General features: G+C 43.1%; 2 protein-coding genes across 5 annotated transcripts in view; both read right to left on the bottom strand.

The window, feature by feature from the left end:
• Positions 1 to 6,352: 6,352 nt before the first annotated feature.
• On the bottom strand, positions 6,353 to 7,604 carry LOC131889616 (C-type lectin 9a-like). The gene is made up of 4 exons (XM_059238757.1): positions 7,446 to 7,604; positions 7,164 to 7,371; positions 6,817 to 7,096; positions 6,353 to 6,760 (listed from the first exon to the last, which is right to left on the bottom strand). The coding sequence occupies exons 1-4, from the start codon at positions 7,504 to 7,506 to the stop codon at positions 6,449 to 6,451; spliced, it is 861 nt and encodes a 286-aa protein (XP_059094740.1). The 5' UTR covers positions 7,507 to 7,604; the 3' UTR covers positions 6,353 to 6,448.
• A 3,922-nt stretch (positions 7,605 to 11,526) lies between these two features.
• Positions 11,527 to 21,176, bottom strand: part of LOC131889614 (band 7 protein AGAP004871-like) — a 67,176-nt gene continuing 57,526 nt past the window's right edge. For 2 of the 4 annotated variants that reach the window (XM_059238754.1, XM_059238753.1), the window contains exons 2-9: positions 14,683 to 15,071; positions 14,462 to 14,562; positions 14,173 to 14,328; positions 13,776 to 13,873; positions 13,215 to 13,376; positions 13,053 to 13,131; positions 12,782 to 12,868; positions 11,527 to 12,109 (exon numbers count right to left, since the gene is read on the bottom strand). In XM_059238754.1, the coding sequence (XP_059094737.1) occupies positions 11,978 to 12,109; positions 12,782 to 12,868; positions 13,053 to 13,131; positions 13,215 to 13,376; positions 13,776 to 13,873; positions 14,173 to 14,328; positions 14,462 to 14,562; positions 14,683 to 14,974 (1,107 nt within the window). In that variant the 5' untranslated portion in view covers positions 14,975 to 15,071 and the 3' untranslated portion in view covers positions 11,527 to 11,977. The remainder of the gene's footprint in view (positions 12,110 to 12,781; positions 12,869 to 13,052; positions 13,132 to 13,214; positions 13,377 to 13,775; positions 13,874 to 14,172; positions 14,329 to 14,461; positions 14,563 to 14,682; positions 15,072 to 21,176) is intronic. The other 2 variants (XM_059238752.1, XM_059238755.1) reach the window with 1 other exon arrangement.

Here is a 21,176-nt window from a genome sequence, read left to right as displayed (position 1 = left end):
TTTAGATGTCCTTCTCTTGGCTGACCCAATAGTTAGCCTCAGTCAACCTACACCAACTCGACAACAGGAACAATCAAGAGTCAATGGAATGGAGTAGAACAAAAGAGGGTTCTAGAACCTATTTTTGTTCCGAAAATGATAAACTAGATCACGGACTTCACTAAACCATGGAGTACGGCAGTAGTGGAGTGAAAAGCTGTCGGAAACCTCGCTAAAAGACGTTTTAGTTTTACGTTGCCTCCTAATCGAGTGCTTGGAAATGAAAAGGAATTCATTGAGCACTCTGTCAGCGGGAATGTATCTGATCAGCGAGGTAACGCATAGCTCTACAATACCTCGCTGGAAGACGTTCGATCTTCGACCGTGCTTTCCACTCCACTACTGACGTACTCCTTGACTACATTATATATACTGATCACGGTGGTGAACACAAAATTCAAAGAAGCATGGAATAATCTTCCGATGGGAATCAGATTGGAGAAAGACCTGAAGAAAGCAAAGATGATGATAAGTAGACTAGTCAGGCAACAGCAGTAATATATGCTGGGAGTTTTTGTTGGGCAATGGATAAAATTAGAATTTGTTTTCTAAATAACATTCATGTCAGTGCTCGTGAAATAAGTATGATGATTATTATTATAATTCCTGATTAAGTGCTTGCTCAAATGCCAAGACTTCTAGTTGCCAATTTCTTTGTTAAATAAACACAAGGAACAATTTTTCTTCAAGAAGCATCTTTAAAAGTAGCTCATATTAGTATATCAATGTACTTAACTTACTTTTTGAAGTCTTTGTACAAAACCTAACCAAACAATATTATCAGAACTCTAAGTTATGCACTGACGTCAAATTTTATCAATATCTATTCAGCAGATGCTTAGTTATTACACTTTGAAAGTTGCATCTTGCAATAAAATGGATCGAAAAATGACAAACTTACTATAGTTAATTGCAAAAAGCAATCAATGTGCTTTTATGTAGCATGAAAATAAATGATATTCTTATACTTTCATAGAAATTTCCCTAAAGCCTAAAATTAATTAATAGCGACACCTAAAATCTACTCAGTATTTGAAATGATCCAATTTTTTCCTTAAACTTGGAAAGGTAGACTAGCCAATCATGTGGTTTAAATTTTACAAGGATACATTTGCCAGTTTAATTTTCAAATTTGCCACTTTTTGCACGGATTATTTTCTACGTACCAAAAGCATTTTCAAGAAATGCTAAAAAAAGTGTCTTAAACTTTACGATCACAAATAAATGAAATCATGGGTAACAATACTGATATTATAGTTATGAATTATTTATTCTAGGTAAGTTTTAAGTGGTATTACAAAGCATTTTTTGATTGTTCTGAATGCTTTTGAGAAATTGAACGTTTTCATTCATTTATTTTATTCATTTTTATTTTTACTTAAAATATGAAGCTAAAGTGATTGAACATAACAAGAGAAACAACCTGGTGTGATTGCTCCAATAGCTCGCACTCATCATTCTAGTCAACATGTATATAAACCCGTTCTAGTCAAATAATAAAACAGTCATCTCAATACGCTCCCAACGAGATCATAACATGGCGCAGTCGGTTTGGCCGGCTGCTGCCCTCTGTCCACCCGTGTAGCTCTCCTTTTTGCGAGGATCGAGCGTAACTCCCTGTGTGGGAGAAGTGGAGGAGAGGGCCACGCAGCTGGCAAGCCCGCCCCATCCTTTAACTCTGTGTGGAGCCAGAGCCTCCGTTGCTGGATGGCCAGATGCCCGAGCCCAATAGGGTGTGGATTTCCGCTGGTGTGTATGACGAGGCGATTCTGTTTTGCCTGTGTGGAGGCCAGTTGAACCTTGTGAGGGCAGATGCCCGGAGTCCTGGTGTGTGGATCGCCCACTGTGTGACTGCCAGTGAGGAATGCCAGCCAGGTCGTGGATTCTCCACCAGTGTGCGGATTTTGTCCGGATTTTGTCCGAGATGCCCGGATTTTGTCCGAGATGCCCGGATTTTGTCGAGATGCCGATTTTGTCCGATGCCCGATTTTGTCCGAGATGCCCGGATTTTGTCCGAGATGCCGGGATTTTGTCCGAGATGCCCGGATTTTGTCGGAGTGCCCGGATTTGTCCGAGATGCGCCGATTTTGTCCGAGGTGCCCGGATTTTGTCCGAGGTGCCCGGATTTGTCCGAGTTGGACGTGACCCCGGATGCCCGTGACCCCGGATGGCCGTGGACGCCGGATGGCCGTGACCCGGATGGCCGCGTGACCCGGCTGGCCCGTGACCCGGATGGCCCGTGACGCCGGATGGCCTGACGCCGGATGGCCCGTGACCCCGGATGGCCCGTGACCCCGGATGGCCCGTGACCCGGATGGCCCGTGACCCCGGATGGCCCGTGACCCCCGGATGCCCGTGACCCCGGATGGCCCGTGACCCGGATGGCCCGTGACCGGCCGGATGGCCCGTGACCCCGGATGGCCGTGACCCCGGATGGCCCGTGACCCGGATGGCCCGTGACCCGGATGAGCCGTGACCCGGAAATAATAAAACAGTCATCTCAATACGCTCCCAACGAGATCATGACACAACCTACACCTACAAATTCGTGAAAGAAACATACAAAGCAATTCCAAAATAGAATACCCGTAAAACCCGTGTCCAGAGCAGTCCTTTGCACCCCTTGTGATTTGGACAGTGGGAAAAATACCCTTTGAAGTTTTGACGGAAATATCCGAACGCGTATTTGCATATTCTACCTCAGAAAATCTCAAGGCACAACTTTGATCTTATTGTTTCATAGTCACAAACCATATAATGACTAGACCTCGCATATCGCGAGAAATATGCGAGCATTGCCTTCATCAGCTTACACATCAATTTTGGTGTACAGTGACTCATGTTTTTTCATCGGCGAGCGTGGCCGGATTCTGAGTGAGTTTGTCACTGATTGCGTTTGATGAAGACCCAACGATTGTAGGTGTAGGTCGTTTGTACTGATCAGGCAAGCCACCCTCCTCTTTTTTGGCGTACGGGAGTTGTTGACACAAAATCCATTTTCATTTGCACTGAAGTCGGGCCAATGCGACATCTAGTGGTTTTGATCTGTGTTTTTTTTTTAAACGCACTCACTGGTCAAGATGTTTCAGGCATAAGTGTTCCATATACAAGCAGAACGAATAAAAATGAATGGTAACGTGCACGAGATTCGACATTTAATTCCAAAAAAGGCCCATTTTCTAATTTGCGCGTCTTCATCAAATCTGATCCTTCACGAGCTAAGAAAAGTGATCGCAAAGATAGGTGATCCAAATTCCCCTTGTGATTTGGACAGTGGGAAAAATACCCTTTGAAGTTTTGACGGAAATATCCGAACGCGTATTTGCATATTCTACCTCAGAAAATCTCAAGGCACAACTTTGATCTTATTGTTTCATAGTCACAAACCATATAATGACTAGACCTCGCATATCGCGAGGAAATATGCGAGCACTTGCCTTCATCAGCTTACACATCAATTTTGTGTACAGTGACTCATGTTTTTTCATCGGCGAGCGTGGCCGGATTCTGAGTGAGTTTGTCACTGATTGCATTCGATGAAGACCCAACGATTGTAGGTGTAGGTCGTTTGTACTGATCAGGCAAGTCCCCTCCTCTTTTTTGGCGTACAGAGTTGTTGACACAAAATCCATTTTCATTTGCACTGAAGTCGGGCCAATGCCGACATCTAGTGGTTTTGATCTGTGTTTTTTTTTAAACGCACTCACTGGTCAAGAATGTTTCAGGCATATGTTTCCATATACAAGCAGAACGAATAAAAATGAATGGTAACGTGCACGAGATTCGACATTTAATTCCAAAAAAGGCCCATTTTCTAATTTGCGCGTCTTCATCAAATCTGATCCTTCACGAGCTAAGAAAAGTGATCGCAAGATAGGTGATCCCAAAGAAGTGATATTGTTAACATTTTTTTGTTTTCCTTTAGCTTTTGGATGCGTTCGTATCTGATCCATCCGAGTCCAATCCGCATTTTCCATTTCCGAATCCAAAGGAAATGCTTCAATCCCACCCGAATCCAATCGGAAATTTTCCCAATCCGAATCCGACAACTGCTTGGCAAATCTGAATCTTATTTGATCCGAAAAGCTGGATCCAATGCACAGCTCTCCTACACATGCATATTCAAAACAACAATGCACTCTTTTCACGCGTCTACTAATCCGAAATTGTATGTCAATTATGTGTCTGTTAAGAATAGACCATTGGGTACAAGCCTCCAAAGTACACTATTTATTTCTCAGACTTGATTTTACTCCCCGAGGTTAACTCTCCATAGATTTCCTCCAAACATTTAAGATAAGTACATCACAGTGTCCAAATACAGGGTCGATCAGGTAAATTTACACCATCTTCAACTTCCAACAGATTGACATTATGAGCATGTGGACATCTCCAAATACCTTGAAGTGCAGGTTGGTTGATATCATATTTTAGTTAATTCCAAATAGCCCACAAACAATCCGGGTCATTCGTGAAGCAGGGACGTCTGGATGTGATCCTTGATCTAGCTTGCGCGGAACATCCAGCCACTCACATGATCAAGTTTCTGAAGCTCCACAAGAAAATGGTTTACAACGTGCACAACAAGTGGAAAGTGGATGACAATGTCAAGAGAAAGATCAATGCCACTCCAGAAGTGGCAAAAGAGACCCCCATTAGTCCAGTTTGCACCAACCACACCCATCCCATGCCTTGCAAAGAAGAGGCCCGTAAGCTGGAGCATTAGTTCTAGCTCCCTGGCAACCATGTCATCTCTGAGATCATGGAGAAGGCCAATTTGGGCAATGATTGTGTCCCAGTAGCACAATGCGTCCCTTCTCAAGTCAAGAACCACGCTGAAGATCCGCAGAGACAACTGGGTGGATTCTGGGAACCTTGAAACCTGGCCCTCCAGCTCACCAGACCTGAATCCATAGACTTTCTCTTCTAAAGGGGAGTTGGAGAAGAAGGTGTGCACGACTACGCAAAACAGCGTCAAGGCCTTGACGGCCCTTATTGCCAAGCACTGAAACAATATCAATAGAATATCACGTGATTTGCCTCTAAAAGATCTTCGCGAGCAGAATCGGGAAGATATTGGAAGAGGAGCATAAACACATTGAGCGGACCTTTGTATTTGACCTTTGCAACGAATGGAGCAAAAAAAGTATACAATTTTGGCTCCCGCTATGGATCTATGGGAGGTTGAAGATGATGTAAATTTACCTGATCGGCCCTATACAAAGTGGGGAACCAAAATTTAGAAAATTCAAGTGGCCTTTAAAATAGGTTAATGGCGGCGGTATGAAGCAACTTCTGAGAGTATGTTCCAAATAAGGCTTGTGAGCCATATTGAGATCTAACTTTTTCATTGAATGTGGTCTCCAGTTTTCTCAATCAAGGCCTTAATTCGAGGCCGAACCGAAGCGTAACTTTTCTTGATGAAGGCCGAGGACATTTTGTACCAGTTCTTGGTGGTGCTGACCTTTAGGGAGTCTACGTTTGGATGGAAAATTCTGTTTGGCTCATACTCCAAGACCACCAGGATTGAAAAATCGAGTGAGTTCGCACTGTGACTTTTGGGACTTGAGGACGGCCCGAAGTTATTAGACCAGAGGGCCGCGAAGTTCTTGGCGACATGTTCAATAAAAATCAATTTGAAATTATAGGCTAAACAAGGGGAAACCAGACCTAAATTCAGCAATCCTGGATGTATATCTTTACTGAAAAATTCAGATTAGACGCTAACAAAGTTTGGAAACAACAAGTGTCCAGTCTAAAAAGCAAAATTCCCAAAAGAACAAAAATTGCAGCCAAATGTATTCCAATAACTTTTCCCTATCAACTATCTTAATATGACTCATCTTTGAGTTTCTGTTCGATGTGAAGTCGTCTAAAAGCGCAAAAAGTGAAGACACATGCTGTAATTGGTAGACTCTTTAATATGTAGTTTTCATTTAAAACTTAGTTATCTCAATGCAGTCGTCTGAACTGTTGGCTTTGGCAATGACAATTGTTTTGATTTCAGGCATGAATTTTTGTACCAAGGTCATATGGTAGCAATGTTGAGGTACGCACAAAACCCGATCGTCCATTTCCACACTGCGAAAAGCACTGCCATGTCTGGTAAGGGAATAAAATAGGCTCTCCTTCATTTCCCCAAAACCATGGGACTTGAGGCAATTTCTTGTTCCTCATGTTCTGTTGCTAAAGAGCTAAAGAGCTAAAGATCTTCAAGTATAAGATAGAAACCAAGGTCTAACGCAAAAGGATTTTTTTTCTCCTGATCATCTTCGACAATTCAAGTCATTGATTCAACGACCAAACGGAAGACTTTTGGTGCATAACATTCAATGTTTTATTTTCAATGCCAGAAACAGGGTATGAAATCCACCGGCTATATGCCAAATTTCAGTGTCGTGACATTCTTTCAAGGACAAGTCCGGGGGATGGAGGCAATTCCAGAATTAGCGGGCAAAGGAAGCTTCCTCGCCAATTGGTCATAATTGAAAGCGCATTGCATATTATTCCTATTGTAGATGGCACTTGTGCATTGGGAATCCGAACAACATTGGGACTGGCAATCTTGCAGAGAGCTAGCTGTCACTTGCCTGGCCAAAAGAAGGCCACTGGTGGCGGCTTCCCCTTTGCGTCCAGAGGTCAAGGTTGGGATCTGGACACGGATGGTAGGGTTGAAGTCCCTCAAGCCACATGCCCCATCCGTTGTTCGCCGGATGAAGAACTAAATGTGTTATCAGTATGTAGGAGATTCAATTCAAGTTAAACGAATAAACCAACCTGACAAGTGGGATTGAATTTACAGATGATCTTGCACAGATCAGGCGTTTGGGCCGGGCCAAAGTTTCCCACGAACAAAGTGTTATCGGATTCACAAGTGGTTGGACCGGCTTCACAGATGTACGGGTGGAGTCCGTTGCAATCGGCATCAGTCCAGGCCTTATGGGTGTAAATCCGGGTGGGCGGAACAAAGGCCACCACGCAACTACCACGGTTGTTGGGGGTGTTAGGAAAGTAGTCCGTGAAGGGAACTTGCATCGAATTGGAGGAGTATTGGGCACTAGTTTAAGAAAAAGTAGATGTTGATAAATGGGTCCAAATTTCAAACCCTGGTTCTTGCTGCTTACTTTGATCCAGAGACCCGGAGCCCAATAAAGCTGGCAGCCGAGGCCCTGTGATTGTACAACACTAAGTCCTGGTCCACTTTGGAGACTGGTTCAAACAGTTTTCCACCAGAGGCACTTTGGCAATCGGCTTGGGCATCTTGAAAGTTTCTGTTAGTCGACACATACTTGATGCATTTCCGACCGAACCGATCATATCCCCCGGGACAACCTAAAGCCAATATAAATCCTCACCATTAGCCTGAATAATGCAATGGCTTTCGAGGAGTTGCAGCAAAATATTACCATTCTGGCTGAAGGCTGGAGAGACGCAAAGAAAGATGAGACAGATACCAAAAGCAAGCATGGCTCGATTTTTGATATGGGTTACTTCGATTCAGAAGGCTTCTTTTAAGTGAAGACAAGGTGAAAGCCCAACACTTTTTATAGCTCTGGTTTACTATTGTATTCGATGTTTCATGACAAGTTCTATTGAAAGCGAAAACAGCCTTGCAGCAATTGTGATCGATTGAACAGGCTGCTTAACAACGTTTGTACAAAGTAATCATAATTTGTGGCACCTAACTTGATTTCTCTTACGAAGGGTATTCCTTTGTTGGCAATCTTCAAAGAAGAATTGTTGCCATTTAGAGAAGACGAGGTAGCGAAGCCTGCAAATTTAAGCGTATTCAACGTTAGGTTGCACACCTGCGCTCTTGCTTAGCGTCTCCAACAATAGTGTTTTTTTTAATTTTATGGAACCGGGTGATCCAAAATATCTCCAATTATTTGTCATGGCCTCTTAATGCTACCACCCGACCTTACTATGAGGATTTTGAGTCTATAATTAGTAGGGACGGGTAAAATGTAGCTAAAAAAGATCCCTTCTCTATCAAATTGACGATATGCGTTGCCTGGGAATCTGTTTCCGAGAATCAAGAAGCTCTCCAGTCTGACACTTGTTATACTGCCCAAACTTCCGCCCACAAGAAGTTCAGAAATTTCAAAGACGAAACTCGTCCATCAAAATTCTCGCCAGATTTGGATCAAACATGTCGTTCGAGTGGCAATAAGACTCATCTGAGCGGTATCTGTCCGGCAAGGTACGTTCGTGACAACATGGGTCATTTCCAAAATGTCTGTCGCCTAACGGAAAGGGAAGAATCGCCACAGTCTCGTCAAAGTGAGGACGAACGGGTCGAGCCTATTTCCACTCGGGCAATCACGGTTTTTTAAACCACTTCTCATCCGGACGAGGTCGTCCCCAATGCCTGGGTGAAGATCGGATAAGGGTCAAAATCCATATTTTTGTCTGTATTACCGGACACTGGCTCCAATGAAACTCATATACCTGAAACTGTTTTGGTTCGGGCATGGGTTCGGCTTTGAACGGGTTTCAAATCAACAAAGGAAAATCACTTCTGCTGATGGTCATACCATTTCATGTTCTGGGATTGTTCATGACGACGTTACATGGGTTGATCACACCACCCAGATAAAACCGCTTGTGACTCCGGACAATTCAGGGGTACTTTTATCGTGGAAAACCCCGGTAAGCCTCAAGATGATTGAACCCACTTTTCCCATACTCTTCAAAAGATGCTAACCGATTTGGGATTAGCAAGTCTGACACTTATGTTTTGTCCGAGGTTCTCAACGATGATTGCCAAAGCGTTGACGCGTTGTTAATCATGCAATAAACAAGCGCCTGTAAAATGATTATTTACATTTCAAGGTTGTTCGGAATTTTACCCATAGAGAATTTGAATCGTCTCTCAGAAGACTTGATGACTTACCCATTGTGTCACAGCACTTGGGCAATAAATTGTTCATTAAAAATCTCTTGATAAAGTCTGGACTCTTAGAGCGTATTCGTTCTCTTCTACGTTTATTTGTTTGCACCTCGACGAAGCAGAGGGCGCTTTTGCTCAATGAAAAGGACTTTTAATATTGGCTGTGACGACGAAGCGGAAATATCCATTCAGATAGCAGGCCGAGCGAGAAAGGTGCCATTTGACTTCTTAACGAACAAAAGAAACAAATGTGGAACACGTGCTTTTGACCCCATAGCGCAAGGTGATAGTAATTTCAAAACCACATTTCATTACGTGCTTCAAAAGTACAAAGGCGAAAATCAACAACTTGCTGTCTTTACTTTACTTGCTTTAATGTGAATGTAAAGGACAATGAGATTGTTAAATTGAAAGTTAAACTGTGTTTATTACAAAAGAAACTTAATAGTTAGGAAAAATGCCAGTCATGGTTGGGAAAGTAGTGTCGCTCTCCGGCGTACAGGATTGTCGATTCCCAATGTTGATCGGATTCCCCAAGTCTAATTTCCAACACTGCTAGTGGTGAGTGCGCTTTTAATTTTCAATCTCTGACGAAGGTGCTCCCACTCTCGATCGGTTTGGACGTATTTATGGTTCCAAAGCATTGTGCCTAAGAAAATATACTTTATATTATACTTGTGAAGTGAAAAATATTTTTGATTTTGCCAACTATTTTCTCCTTACTCATCCTCTAGATGGCGTACCTTCTTTCAAAGCTCCTAGCTTTTCTTGACTTGGCGAGACATCTAGCGGCAAGACAAAAAACAAGCAAATTCAATCACATTCGTTCCTTTTCAGAACCAATTTTTCTTACCAAGAGCGAGCAGTGACCCTTGAACGTTTTTAGCTTTTCTCGGTCATCCCCTCCGTCTGCTGTCCTTACATTAAATATGTCAAAGATCCTCCTTCCCCTCACCAAAAATCAGGCACTCTTGATTCTTGGGAGCCACCCTCATTCCCACTTTTTAGAATCAGACCACCCCTCACTAATTTTGCTAAGTGATCTCAAATGGATCATGAGCCGTGACCACCAAAGTTTTTGACAGCTTCGTCCTTCTTTGTGTGGACGACCACCCCTTCTGGTCGTTTTACTGGAGCACCAGCCCTCCCTAAGAGATGATCTGATCTGACTGGGCAGGGGATGATGATTCAAAGGCTCCTTCGAACTTGTCACCAAGACTCTTTTAAAACGTGGGGATTAATGGAACTAGAAAAAGGGGTTGGATGGCGCAAGTTCCGGGATGTTTCAATCAATCAGAGCTTCAATGTTCTTTTGAAAGTCAGTCTGGTCTTTGCTTTGTGACACTTGGGATGTTTTCTATTTCGGTCACAAAGCAAGGTGAGCTGGTTTCCAAGAAAAGAGCGAGATTGCCTCAACGCAGGACCCGATTGTCCATTCCGAGTGCCAAATTCATATGGAACTACCCTAAAAAGGCAAGGCGGAAAAGGGAGCAAGAAAGGGAAAAAAAGAGAGGGAGAAAAGCAATCAAAGTTTGTCCTGCCTTTACATTTGTTGCTCAAAAGTCTCAGACGGACGGGTTTGATTCGGGAGCAAAATGGTTATTGTTTTTTTTTCTCTTATACGTAAATGCGCCTATACAAGAATCATGGCAGAAACCATCATTTTCGGGCTGGTATGAGGAGAAGCCATGGTGTGAAACGAGCCAATAAATTTCCACTCAACACCCACCATTGTTGAATCTCCTTGAGGAGTAGGGTACGTAATCCACTTTGGACCACAGAGAGTGAAGTGAGTGTTCGCGTCTAAAAATGTTCCATTTCCACCTTCTTATAACAAAAAAGTGAGGGAGGGTTAGAGTGAGCGACTTTAGACAATGCCACTACTAGCTTTCAAGTGAACCAGAATAAAGGAACATCTTTTTTTCGCATAAAGAGACCTCTTGTTTGAAGTGGAACACTTGGAGCCCTCTTTAACGGCAAAAGGGAGGAGGGTTGCATTGGGCACACTCTGGGATCGAGGAGGGTAGTTTTTTGGGGGAATGGTTCCCTAGGGTACGATCTTGCTCAATTTCCTTTTGCATTGCTGATTAAACTTTTCCACCTGGAACGGGTCAGCGTCCTCTTGCCTGTTGTCGTGAGATCAATGGATCTATTTCAAACCGTTCCACACCTACGTCCCATGTTCATTCTAAAATGGAGGCGTGAGTGAACCGGGGAATTCCTCCCTCCTCTCCTCTTTGGTCGTTCTCCCCTCTTTTTGTCCGGTTTGCCGAAACCACTCGACCGATGCAAAACGTGAGAAGATTTGTGAAGATTTGGAATTGAAATTCCATTTCGATTTCTTGCTCCACTTTTGGAACGTGTTCCAACTTATCGTGGCATTCTCGACTTCTTCGTCCAACCGGCAAAGAGGAATCAGAATCAGCTGGCCATCTCAACCCTTTGTGTTACTTCAAAACTAGTTTATGCGAAAATACGGACGCCTTGTCCATAATAAAGGTCAAGTTATGTTGTACGTACCTAGGGAACTCTGAGAGTCTGGACAGGAAGCCCTCACCCGTTAATGGTGCAATAAATGAAAGAAGATCAATGCCTTTAAGAGCAGACTTGGCGTGGTTTGTATTTGATAAATCATACAGATTACTTCACTAATAGTTTAGTGCGGACAGTGTTAGTTAGTTGGTAGATTGTATCACAGTAGAAATTCATACAAATTTCAAGAGCAATCAAAACGAGAGGAAATGGACTCAATAGTAAAGAGAAAAGATACTTTGAGTCTCAACCAAAAGGAGGGCGTCTCTAATGGTAGATTCGAAAAGGACAAATGAGGATCATACACACAATAGTTATATTCCGATGTCGAGATATTCTTGTGGTGAATAAAAGGGAAAGGGTGAGAGAAGAAATCTAGAATCTGGGGGAGGTGAGCAAGCATGGGGATGATTTGGTATCTCTCAATTGTTATTCTAAATTCTTGCCCTGGTTACGTGCCGATGGGCTGTGAGACTTGGCATTGCGGTGCTTGGGCTTACTCAGTTAGACCATCTAAGCTTGCTTGTCCATTTTCCCTCCACCTTTGCGGCCCATGAAATGGCTCATAATGTCCATGGGCATTGGGAAGATAATGGTGGAATTGTGCTCGGCAGCAATGCTGTTCAAGGTTTGCAGATATCGGAGCTGAAACGAGGAATGATGAATAATAAAAGACTAGGAACCCATAGAAGATTTCATGGAGAGCGAGATTAGTGTATTTACATGTTAGGTTGCGAGTTCAGGTTAAATCTACGGTCTCGCAACCTCAGCATATGTGTCAATGACTGCGTACTCCATGGTCAGTGGAAAATAGAAGCGAGATAAGCGAAATGACATCAACTCGTGTTTTAGGGACGGCAGTGCCTCATTTTCATTGCAATGGAGGAAAAAAGCCAAAGTAACAAGAAATAAGAAAACCCAAGAATCTTGTTCAAAGTTTCTGTTGCAAACAATTTGAAAGCAAAAATCACAAGTTCAAAGCAACATTTTCCGGCTTAAAATGAATGTTGACGAAGGCGAATGAGTAACAACGGTTCTTTAGTTGGCGAGTATTGTTCAAGCCACAAATCGTCCAAGTCTAAAACACCTGAAATTGTATTCTTAATTTTTGACAAGGAATATTCAAGCCCAAAAGTGTAATTGACTTTTCAAAAATATGTTCTGACGTCATGAAGCAGCTGTTGCTTAAAGGAGCCAAAAGAGATCAAAGAAGATTCGGATCTGTACAAAGAAAAAGGCCGCTGGGTGAATAATTCGCCTCTAGAGGCGGACAGAGCAAAGTAAAAGTAAAACTTTTTTATTGGTATGGTACGGTACCTGGAGGGCTGAAGGGCTTTCGGCAATGACACTTGCGGCTTCCCTGAGAGCTCGAGATGCCTTTTGTTCTCCCTCGGCAGCTATGACCTAGAATTTCAATGGAGAAAATTAGTTTTTGTCACAAAGTTGGTCGGCTGCTCAGATCTCATTTTTAAACTTGCTCGTCCAAGTCTTAAAATGCAAAGCTCTTTCGGTCGTTTAATTGGCATGACGATAAGCAGAGGAACTTCTTAGTGTCTATAACGATAGCTATCATCATCATCATCATTACCTTGGCCCTGGCCTCTCGAGCAGCCTCAGCCTCGGCGGCCATTGCCCTTTGAAGTTGAACGGGCAATCGCACATCCTTACTGAAATACAAAACCAAAAAAACGAACATGGTCTAATTGATTCCTGTGGTGCTAAATGATGACACGGTCTTTTGCTTGCTTACATTTCAACCCTTTCTGCCTTGACGCCCCATGGATCGGTGGCTTCGTCGAGAGCGTTCTGCATGACTTGACTGATAATTTCTCGTTCCGACAGAATCTCAGCGAGATTTTTCGTGCCCAGAACGTTTCGGAGCGTTGTGGCTGCCAAAAGTCGAGTTGAGTGACTGAAAGAGAACAAGACATCAAGGCTTTCAAACAAACCACGCAACCACGCAACCAGTCAAACTGGGTTTCAAAGCCATTAAGAAGCTCATGGAGCGAATCAGAGATCAGGGTGAGCAAGCGGCCTTTAGACGTGGCACAACTGGTAAAGAGTGACAGCTCATAGGAATTGATCTCAGACCACGAAGTTGGTTTTCAAAAGGCCAAGGTCTAGTTGAGCCTTGTAATCATGCTGAGGTCTTTACTTAAAATTTGTTTGAAATCGTTCTGGCGTGAATAATGGCCTTGGAGCCTTTGGGCTTCTAGGTCATGGAGAACGATCATTTAAATATCTTGGCGAATATGACGCCAAGTGAAAAAACAGTGTGCCAACACGCTTGGGCAGGCAACTCGGAACAAACCTATAATCTTCAATATTATTGGTGGCCATAGTTGGGTTAGAGACTCGATAATACACCACGGCATCCACACTGACTGTCACAGAATCACGAGAAAGAACCTACAAGACAAACAATGACACACCAAGTAATTTTTGCGTTTTGACCATAGTTTTAAAAACTTTTTAAAAGTTCATCTTAAACACGATCCGATCGATTCCTCAGCGAAAGCCATCAAAATCATAATATTGAAAATTGTCGATCTTTGCTTGCCATATTTATGGTTTTTGTAAAACACGATGTTGCTCCTGACTATTATTCATGGTTTTCACGACTTTTCAAGGCACAAAAAATCTCGTAATTTCAACGGACTTATACATTGATGCAATATCAAGCAATCTTACAAGCTATTAAATAATACCTCTTGAGGTGGGACATCAAATGAAACTGTTCTAAGGTCCACTTTCTTGTAGGTGTCCACGCAAGGCATGATAAAGAACAACCCAGGACCCTTGGCACCTCCAGATCGCAGGCGTCCCAATCGGAATACAACCGCCCTTTCATACTCTTGAACAACCTGTGAAAAGACACATCTATGTTCAATACCCCATAATCATTCCTAAAATACGACCAAGTACCGCATTCGAAAATCAAATCAGTTCCACCTGAAGAACCTTGAAGTTTGGCTGTGAAATGGCGCATTGTCTTACCTTCACTGTCACGCAGAGAGATAGAGGCATGGTTACGAGAACCAGAACTAATGAAACAAAGGTGAGAATGGCGGCACAAAGCCCTGGACCTTCAACATCCGCTAGAACAGACAGAGAAAGGCAAAGGTCAGTTCCCTTGTCAGATTATCATAAGCCTTACAGTAGAAATTATGGTCCCATTCAAGGCATTCAGGCCTTCAAAAACAAGCTGTATATCTCACGTCCAACGGCATATTTCTTGATCTCTTTCTCCTCATCGGTCTCCTCTTTGTTCTTAGAGAATACGCCCAACGTGAGCATCCCAAGGGGAGCCACGGGTGCATACACGTGTTGGGGGCGGAGAATCGGGGCCGGTATCACAACGGGAGCCTTTTTCTGTAGCACTGGGGCGTGGTCCATGGGCGACTCATCGTCACCCGGCGAAGATCGCCTGGATCGGAGCACCGAGTCATGAAGCATTTGTGCTGCCATGGCTGCGGAAGTCCCTCTTCCATTGGGAAACGAGTCCATCATCCAGGACTGGTGGACTCGAACAGTTTAGGTTGATAGGGCTTGATATGTGGTCATACAGGATGTGGAGTGATACTCAGTGGTCATGTTTTGCGTTGACCTAGCGACCATTGAGAAAGAGTGTGAGGTTGATCTAAGCTAAGCCAAGGCTCTGGCTGTGACCTTGAAATTCAGTCCCCTATTAGGAACTTTGGGGATGGGACTTTTGAAGTCTCATTGGCAGAATCCTTTACCCTAGATGTCACGTAGGCTCGCAGGGAAGTGGGAAAAAAACTTTGAGGGCCGTTATTACGCTTTCCAGTGGCTTTAGAGAAAAGAAATTTGTACCATCCGAGTTGTGGAGTGTCAGGCTGCTCAACAACCATACTGATCATCATCATCATCATTATCATCATCATCATCATTGTCGTCGTCGACGCCACCGCAGACCTCTTAGGGGAGAGAATCCAACATAAAATGGGATCAGATGACACGACAAGGGTGTCTACTGGGTAAAAAAAATTGTACTGCTGACATTTGAAGGTTCGACCTCATCCAATACAAGACTCAAAACTATCTCTAGGTTTCTTTGGCCTTGAAAACGAGTGATCGGTGAATAAACGTAGTCCCACATTGGTTTATTTTTAATACCAATCAAGCCTTTATCTTTCTTAGCGCTAGAATCTCCACATTTCAGAGTTGTCTAAGCCCTTCTTTTGGAAGGGAAGCCGACCACAATAAAGCGGTACTTAATGCTGGCGTTGGACGTCAAATAAATGTCAAATATGTGTTTTCAAGCGGATTGTCACCAAACCGAGTAAGTATAGAATTCTCACTCGTTCCCTTCTTAGACGTGCTCTGAATTTGAAATGCGCTTTGTTGTGGTCTGAGGGATCCGGGATCGTTTGAAATTCGAAAAAGTACGATCCAGACACACCGAGTGGAAACTCTGACCTTGTTCATGAGACCGTTGTTGTTGTTGTTGTAGCCATTGCTGATCCTCCATTCTTGGAAGTTTTGGTGCAGGAACAGATTTCAGTTCATGCATCAAGAGCGCAAAAAAGTCTCGAGTCCGACCTTTGGCCTTGGTCCCCCTTCTCCCTCGGCCGTTTTTTTCTTGAAGTAACGGCATGCGAAGTGGAGTGGCTTGATAAATGTTCCAGGGTTTGACTTCTTCGCTAGACTTGACATCCATCATAGTTTTGGTTTTGAATAGCAAACCACCATGGGTACCTTTACCTCAGCACAAAAAGAGCTAACCACCAGACCTTGAACCTTCGGGATTTGAAGTGTTCTCCCATACATATTTTTAGCTTGGAAATGAATCAAATCCCTACAATGATCAACAAGAGCCTAGCCGTGGTCGACCCAAGTTTTTGACATCTCTGCTCGAGACAGGCGAAAAGTGAATGGAACACTCCCAAGGAGCTCAGAAATCTCTTTTTATGGTACTGAAAACAAATTGGATTGATGAAACAGCACTCTGAAAGACATTCGGACTTGATGGTTATGGGGAAAATTGGGGTCGATCTCTTGCTTTTGAGCCAAAAGAAACGGTCGTACCTACCCTAGTTTACAGAAAGGAGCGAGGGTAAGGGGGGAGGACTGTATACTATATACTGTATTGGCTAAGCATTCCTTATTAGTGGAAAGTGTTTTCATTTGTCGGACTGACCCACATTTTTTTGGCTTCGGCACAGTTTCGAGTTCAATGAAGTGGTAACGGGAATAAATGGGAAAAGGCCGTTTCACCATTTTAGTATGATTTCACCAGGATGATCCAAAATTAGACGGTAAAAGGGACCGTAAAGTTGAAGGACGTCCTCCATGACTGGGACAAAATTGGAACATGATGACAAAGAATTTGGGTTCGTCAAACAGTTTATGATACCTGTAGCCTTGTTCCCAAGTTCACGTAGATGTCGCATCATCTTTATTTCGTTTGTCACCTCGAGTTTCAGCTGAGGGTACTGCAGGTATTTCCCGTGGGTTCCAATCTGCTTTGGTTCCAGTGAAGCTGGATATGGGGGATCACGACTTTGAGGTCGATGGTTTCGAGGAAACAAATGATGATATTATTTTCATCTCATTTTTCTCTGGAACCAACCAACGAACGAACGAACTAACGGGGAACCCCCTCTCTCATGTCAAGGTCCTTCTTAAGCCCAAGGGCCAAAAGGTTTGAATTTCTTTCCAGTCTGTCTCTCTCTTTCCATTTCTGACAATGAACTTGGGGGGATCATTTGAGGAATGAACAGATGAAAAATCATGTTGAAATGAACCATTACGAAGCCAGGCAGGAACGAAGAGACTGAAGGAGAAGGAAGTGCACACCAGTTGGAAGGAGGCTCAAGATGGAACAAGGAGTGAGTTTGCCAACGGAATGTTCCACGAGCTGTGGGCGGGCAGTTCCATTGAGGGGCCAAAGGAAATTGATTCCACCAAATCTCATTGGACACACTCACTCAAATGGACATACTTCTACTTTCGCCCTTTGGGTTTCCGAACATTTACGTACGTAGTATATATAAGTTTGGTTTTGCTCCTGGATTTCCTCGTTGGAACTCGAATCCCTTAGGGGGGAAATGAGCCGTCCCAAGCTCATTACAGGAATGCCAACACCCCTAAACTAATGTCAGAGGTCAGTCTCGACTTGACGTATTGCTCGTTGAGGCTGTGATTTATCCTCCGAGCTCGTTAGAATGATTAGAATGATAATCTAGGCCTTCCAGTTCTGGGTAATTCTAGTTTGTCTGGCCGTGTAATCCCTCTCACTCCATCAAGACTGGTCAGACCCTAATATGATATGATGTCCTAGGAAAGTTGATCCAATGATCCGAAGAAAAGTTTGGCTCACGAAACCGCCTCAATCTCCGGCTAGCGTCAAGCAATATGTCGTTAAAATATTTTTGGGTGAGGTTGGTGTGCATTTATGACTTTGCTATTTTGGTCTAAGCTTTCATATGGCAGCCCCTGGCCTACTTTTGCAAGTAACTCACATTAGTGAAAGAATACAATGGCTCAGAAAGACACTTCATACTGTCTCGGACACCAATGGAAATGGACCATTTAATGAGGGAGCTTTTTTGCTCTTACTTCTCCCTCTCTCTCTGAAACCACCAGGGTACACGTTTTGCCCACTTATGATACAGCAGCTTTAAATTACCACCCTCTCTCTTCCTCCTCCCTTTTTCTTTTTCGTTGTACGTAATACGCACGTTCATTTGATTCGGCTAGCAAATTAGACGCTTTGGTTGGTCGGGTGGTTTTGAAAGTGATGTTTTGCCACATCTATTGAACACTGATTGAAGGCGTCCGACGAATCCCCTCTTCAAAGTTCTACTACACGCCATGTTCAGGATGCAAGAAACATCGTGCATTGCCAGGGTCAACGCTGGATGGAATCGGAAGACACAAAGCAAATGGACAGCGTTGCAATTTCCCCGATCTCATTCCGGAATTGCAATGAACGCGTTCCCATAATGGTCCATTTCGCACCTTCAGTGACGACCGGACTGGGTATCGCCTTGCCCACATGGATAGGGTGTCAAATTAAAGCTGGAACTCTGCGATAAGATCTCTCGATAGAGGAAGCTGCTCACTTGCAAGAAAAAAAAACACGCAGAGGAAGTAGGTCGTGGTTGTCTTGAAGTGGGCCTTGTGAGCATGAGGAGAGCCCATTTATTGTACACCCTTAATTGCCTCATTTTCCATGACAAATTCGAGAAGGGGACGACTTAGGTACCTTACTGAAGGTAGGAGAGCCCAGTCGGTAAAAGAAGCTTTTGCCAGTCTTCACCGCTGGTTTTGTAATGAATAAGGGAGGTGCTTCTGATTTCTAAGCCTCATATTCTATTCTTGGTTGCAATTAATTGCCTTTAATGGACAAAAACACGTGTGAGTTAATTTGTTTTGATACTTTTTAGCATGTCCAATAGAAATTTAACATGCCAGTTTGTATGTGGGAATAGGCTGTATTAGATTTCGCATGATTTAGCATCTGTGTTGTAAAAATTCACATTTCTTTTACTTTAATCCGAAATATTTTGCAACTTGTTTTCCTTTTTTGCAAAATTGTATTATGACAAGCAAAGTCGTTAGCGATGTTGAGGCCTCTAAGTACGAAGTGGGTTGATTTCCATTTTTGTACTTGATTTCCACTTTGGTACCAACAAATGAGACGAACAAATAATCCGAGATGAGCACTATGAAAGGATCTGTTCCACTCTCAAGGGAGCTTGACCAAATGCGTGGCAAATGCCAACTTTCAATGAAGCTTTCTGTGGCTCTGTTGGCCTCTTCTTCGGTTCCAAAGGCAAAGGGTGGGGGAAGAAAAAGGAAAGAGGAATGGAACAAGAGAAATGCAACCCTTTCCTTTCTCCAAACTCTCCATCAACCCTTTCATGAATGGAGTCACAAGGGCTCAAGGGGCTCGGACTTGACATGAAAGCCAACTTTGTTAGTAGATCACCAGTTCCACTTTAGCACTGCTGTCTTGGCCTCTGGACAGATACAGGAGCGTGTTCTCGGCTCTAAATTCCGTATTCACGTAAGGAATTCCAACTTTCTCTCAAAGTGAAGAAATGTGTGTCAGTCCAGTTTTGATCATGAAACGATGATGCTCCCAGCTCTAGGGTTATGGCCTGAGTAACCTCATTGATCAAGGCATGGATATGTCAACGCCGAAGAAATGTGGTCTAATGGACCATTAATGTAGTGGATCTCTTTCCGTCCCCCTTATTTTTCCTCGAAGTCAACCCACTCCAATGCCTGAATTGTATGTTTTGGCATAGCTATCGGCCTCCTCGGAAACACAGATGGTTAGGCATGAACCGTGACAAAAAGCCGATTTCATTTAGCAGTTGATAGCGATTCATTTCTCGTTAAGACGCAAGGCCGATAATTTGGGCCATAAATTTCAGCTTGGTTAAGGCACGAACCACTGAAATATGGACAGGATGCTAAGGGTCGAAAATTAAAATTTTCAAAGCGTGTGATATGTTCTTCTTTAAATGAAGGTGACTATAATTACGAATGTAACATCATAATGCTAAGACGGTCCTGGAAAGGGCTGAGCGTGGCTGAATTATGGAAATCAAATCCATGTCACAATACTAATCAACAGGTATGCCATTCAAAACTATGTTTGAAATGAGAACGATCGAAAATAGCATAAAAATGCCAAATTATACTCAAAATTAGTGGTATTATTTTAAGGTTTGGCCTTTAAGCTCAACCTTTAAACCCTGAGCAATGGTCTTTACCATGCAGTGCTCTCTTTTAAACTTTTATGCTTGATAAATCTACCAATTTAAATCGACGAATGAATATTTTTTCGCCGTTTTACGGAAAAACTAGTTTTGTACCCGTCCTGTATAATATTTTACCACCCTTTAGTTTAAACTTTTTCTTCATTATCATTCATTGCAACTGTTAGACAGAGACTCCTTTCTGTCTAACCTTTAAACTATCTTAAGAACTTTGACATATTAACACGAGAGGTCTAGCTCATTAATAATGCGCATCGTTATGTACTGGAATTTGAGAGGTCACAACTTTTAATCCAATTGTTTGATGGGGCTGAAAATCGCCGTAACCTAGATTCAATCACATGTCCCTCAAAATGTGATGCATTGATTCGTTTCCAGATGCTGATTTTCGACATTATCATCCCCGTCCATATTCAAGTTGTTCATGGTTGAGGCATTTCTTTCCAAAATATCTGCCTCAGGTCTGAAGGAGGCACATTTTCCAGGGATTAAGATTGAAACGATGCCCCTGTTTTGGCAAGCACTACCAAAAACTGTTTGTCTTGGGTTTCGCTGATGAGAAGATGAGCTCATTGCGGCTCTCGCGGACGTTGAAACACTAGGAGCCTTAGGCCATAATTGTTTTTAGCAAAAAAATGTCTGAAAACTGGTTTTGCTTGTTGCAACACCTTGTCCGTGACAAAACGCTTTCATCTCAAAAAGAAGGATCGAGGATCCCTGTGGTTAGAAAGGAACAAGTGAACCCTCTATTATTTAGCTCGAACATGGACCAAGTAAACTGTGCTTAGGAACTAGAGACTCAGACTTGAAGATTCCTCAGATCAAGCAAGTTCTGTGTTTAGTATTCCTTCTCATTGTCAAGATGTATGTATGTATGTATGTATGTATGTGTTGATGACCTTCAACTGTAACATCGTTCGACCGAGTCGTTCTCACGCATTTGGACCATTTATCCC

This window comes from Tigriopus californicus, chromosome 10 (assembly GCF_007210705.1).
Source record: "Tigriopus californicus strain San Diego chromosome 10, Tcal_SD_v2.1, whole genome shotgun sequence".
NCBI lineage: Eukaryota > Metazoa > Arthropoda > Copepoda > Harpacticoida > Harpacticidae > Tigriopus > Tigriopus californicus.
This window is presented reverse-complemented; position numbering and strand designations above follow the sequence as displayed.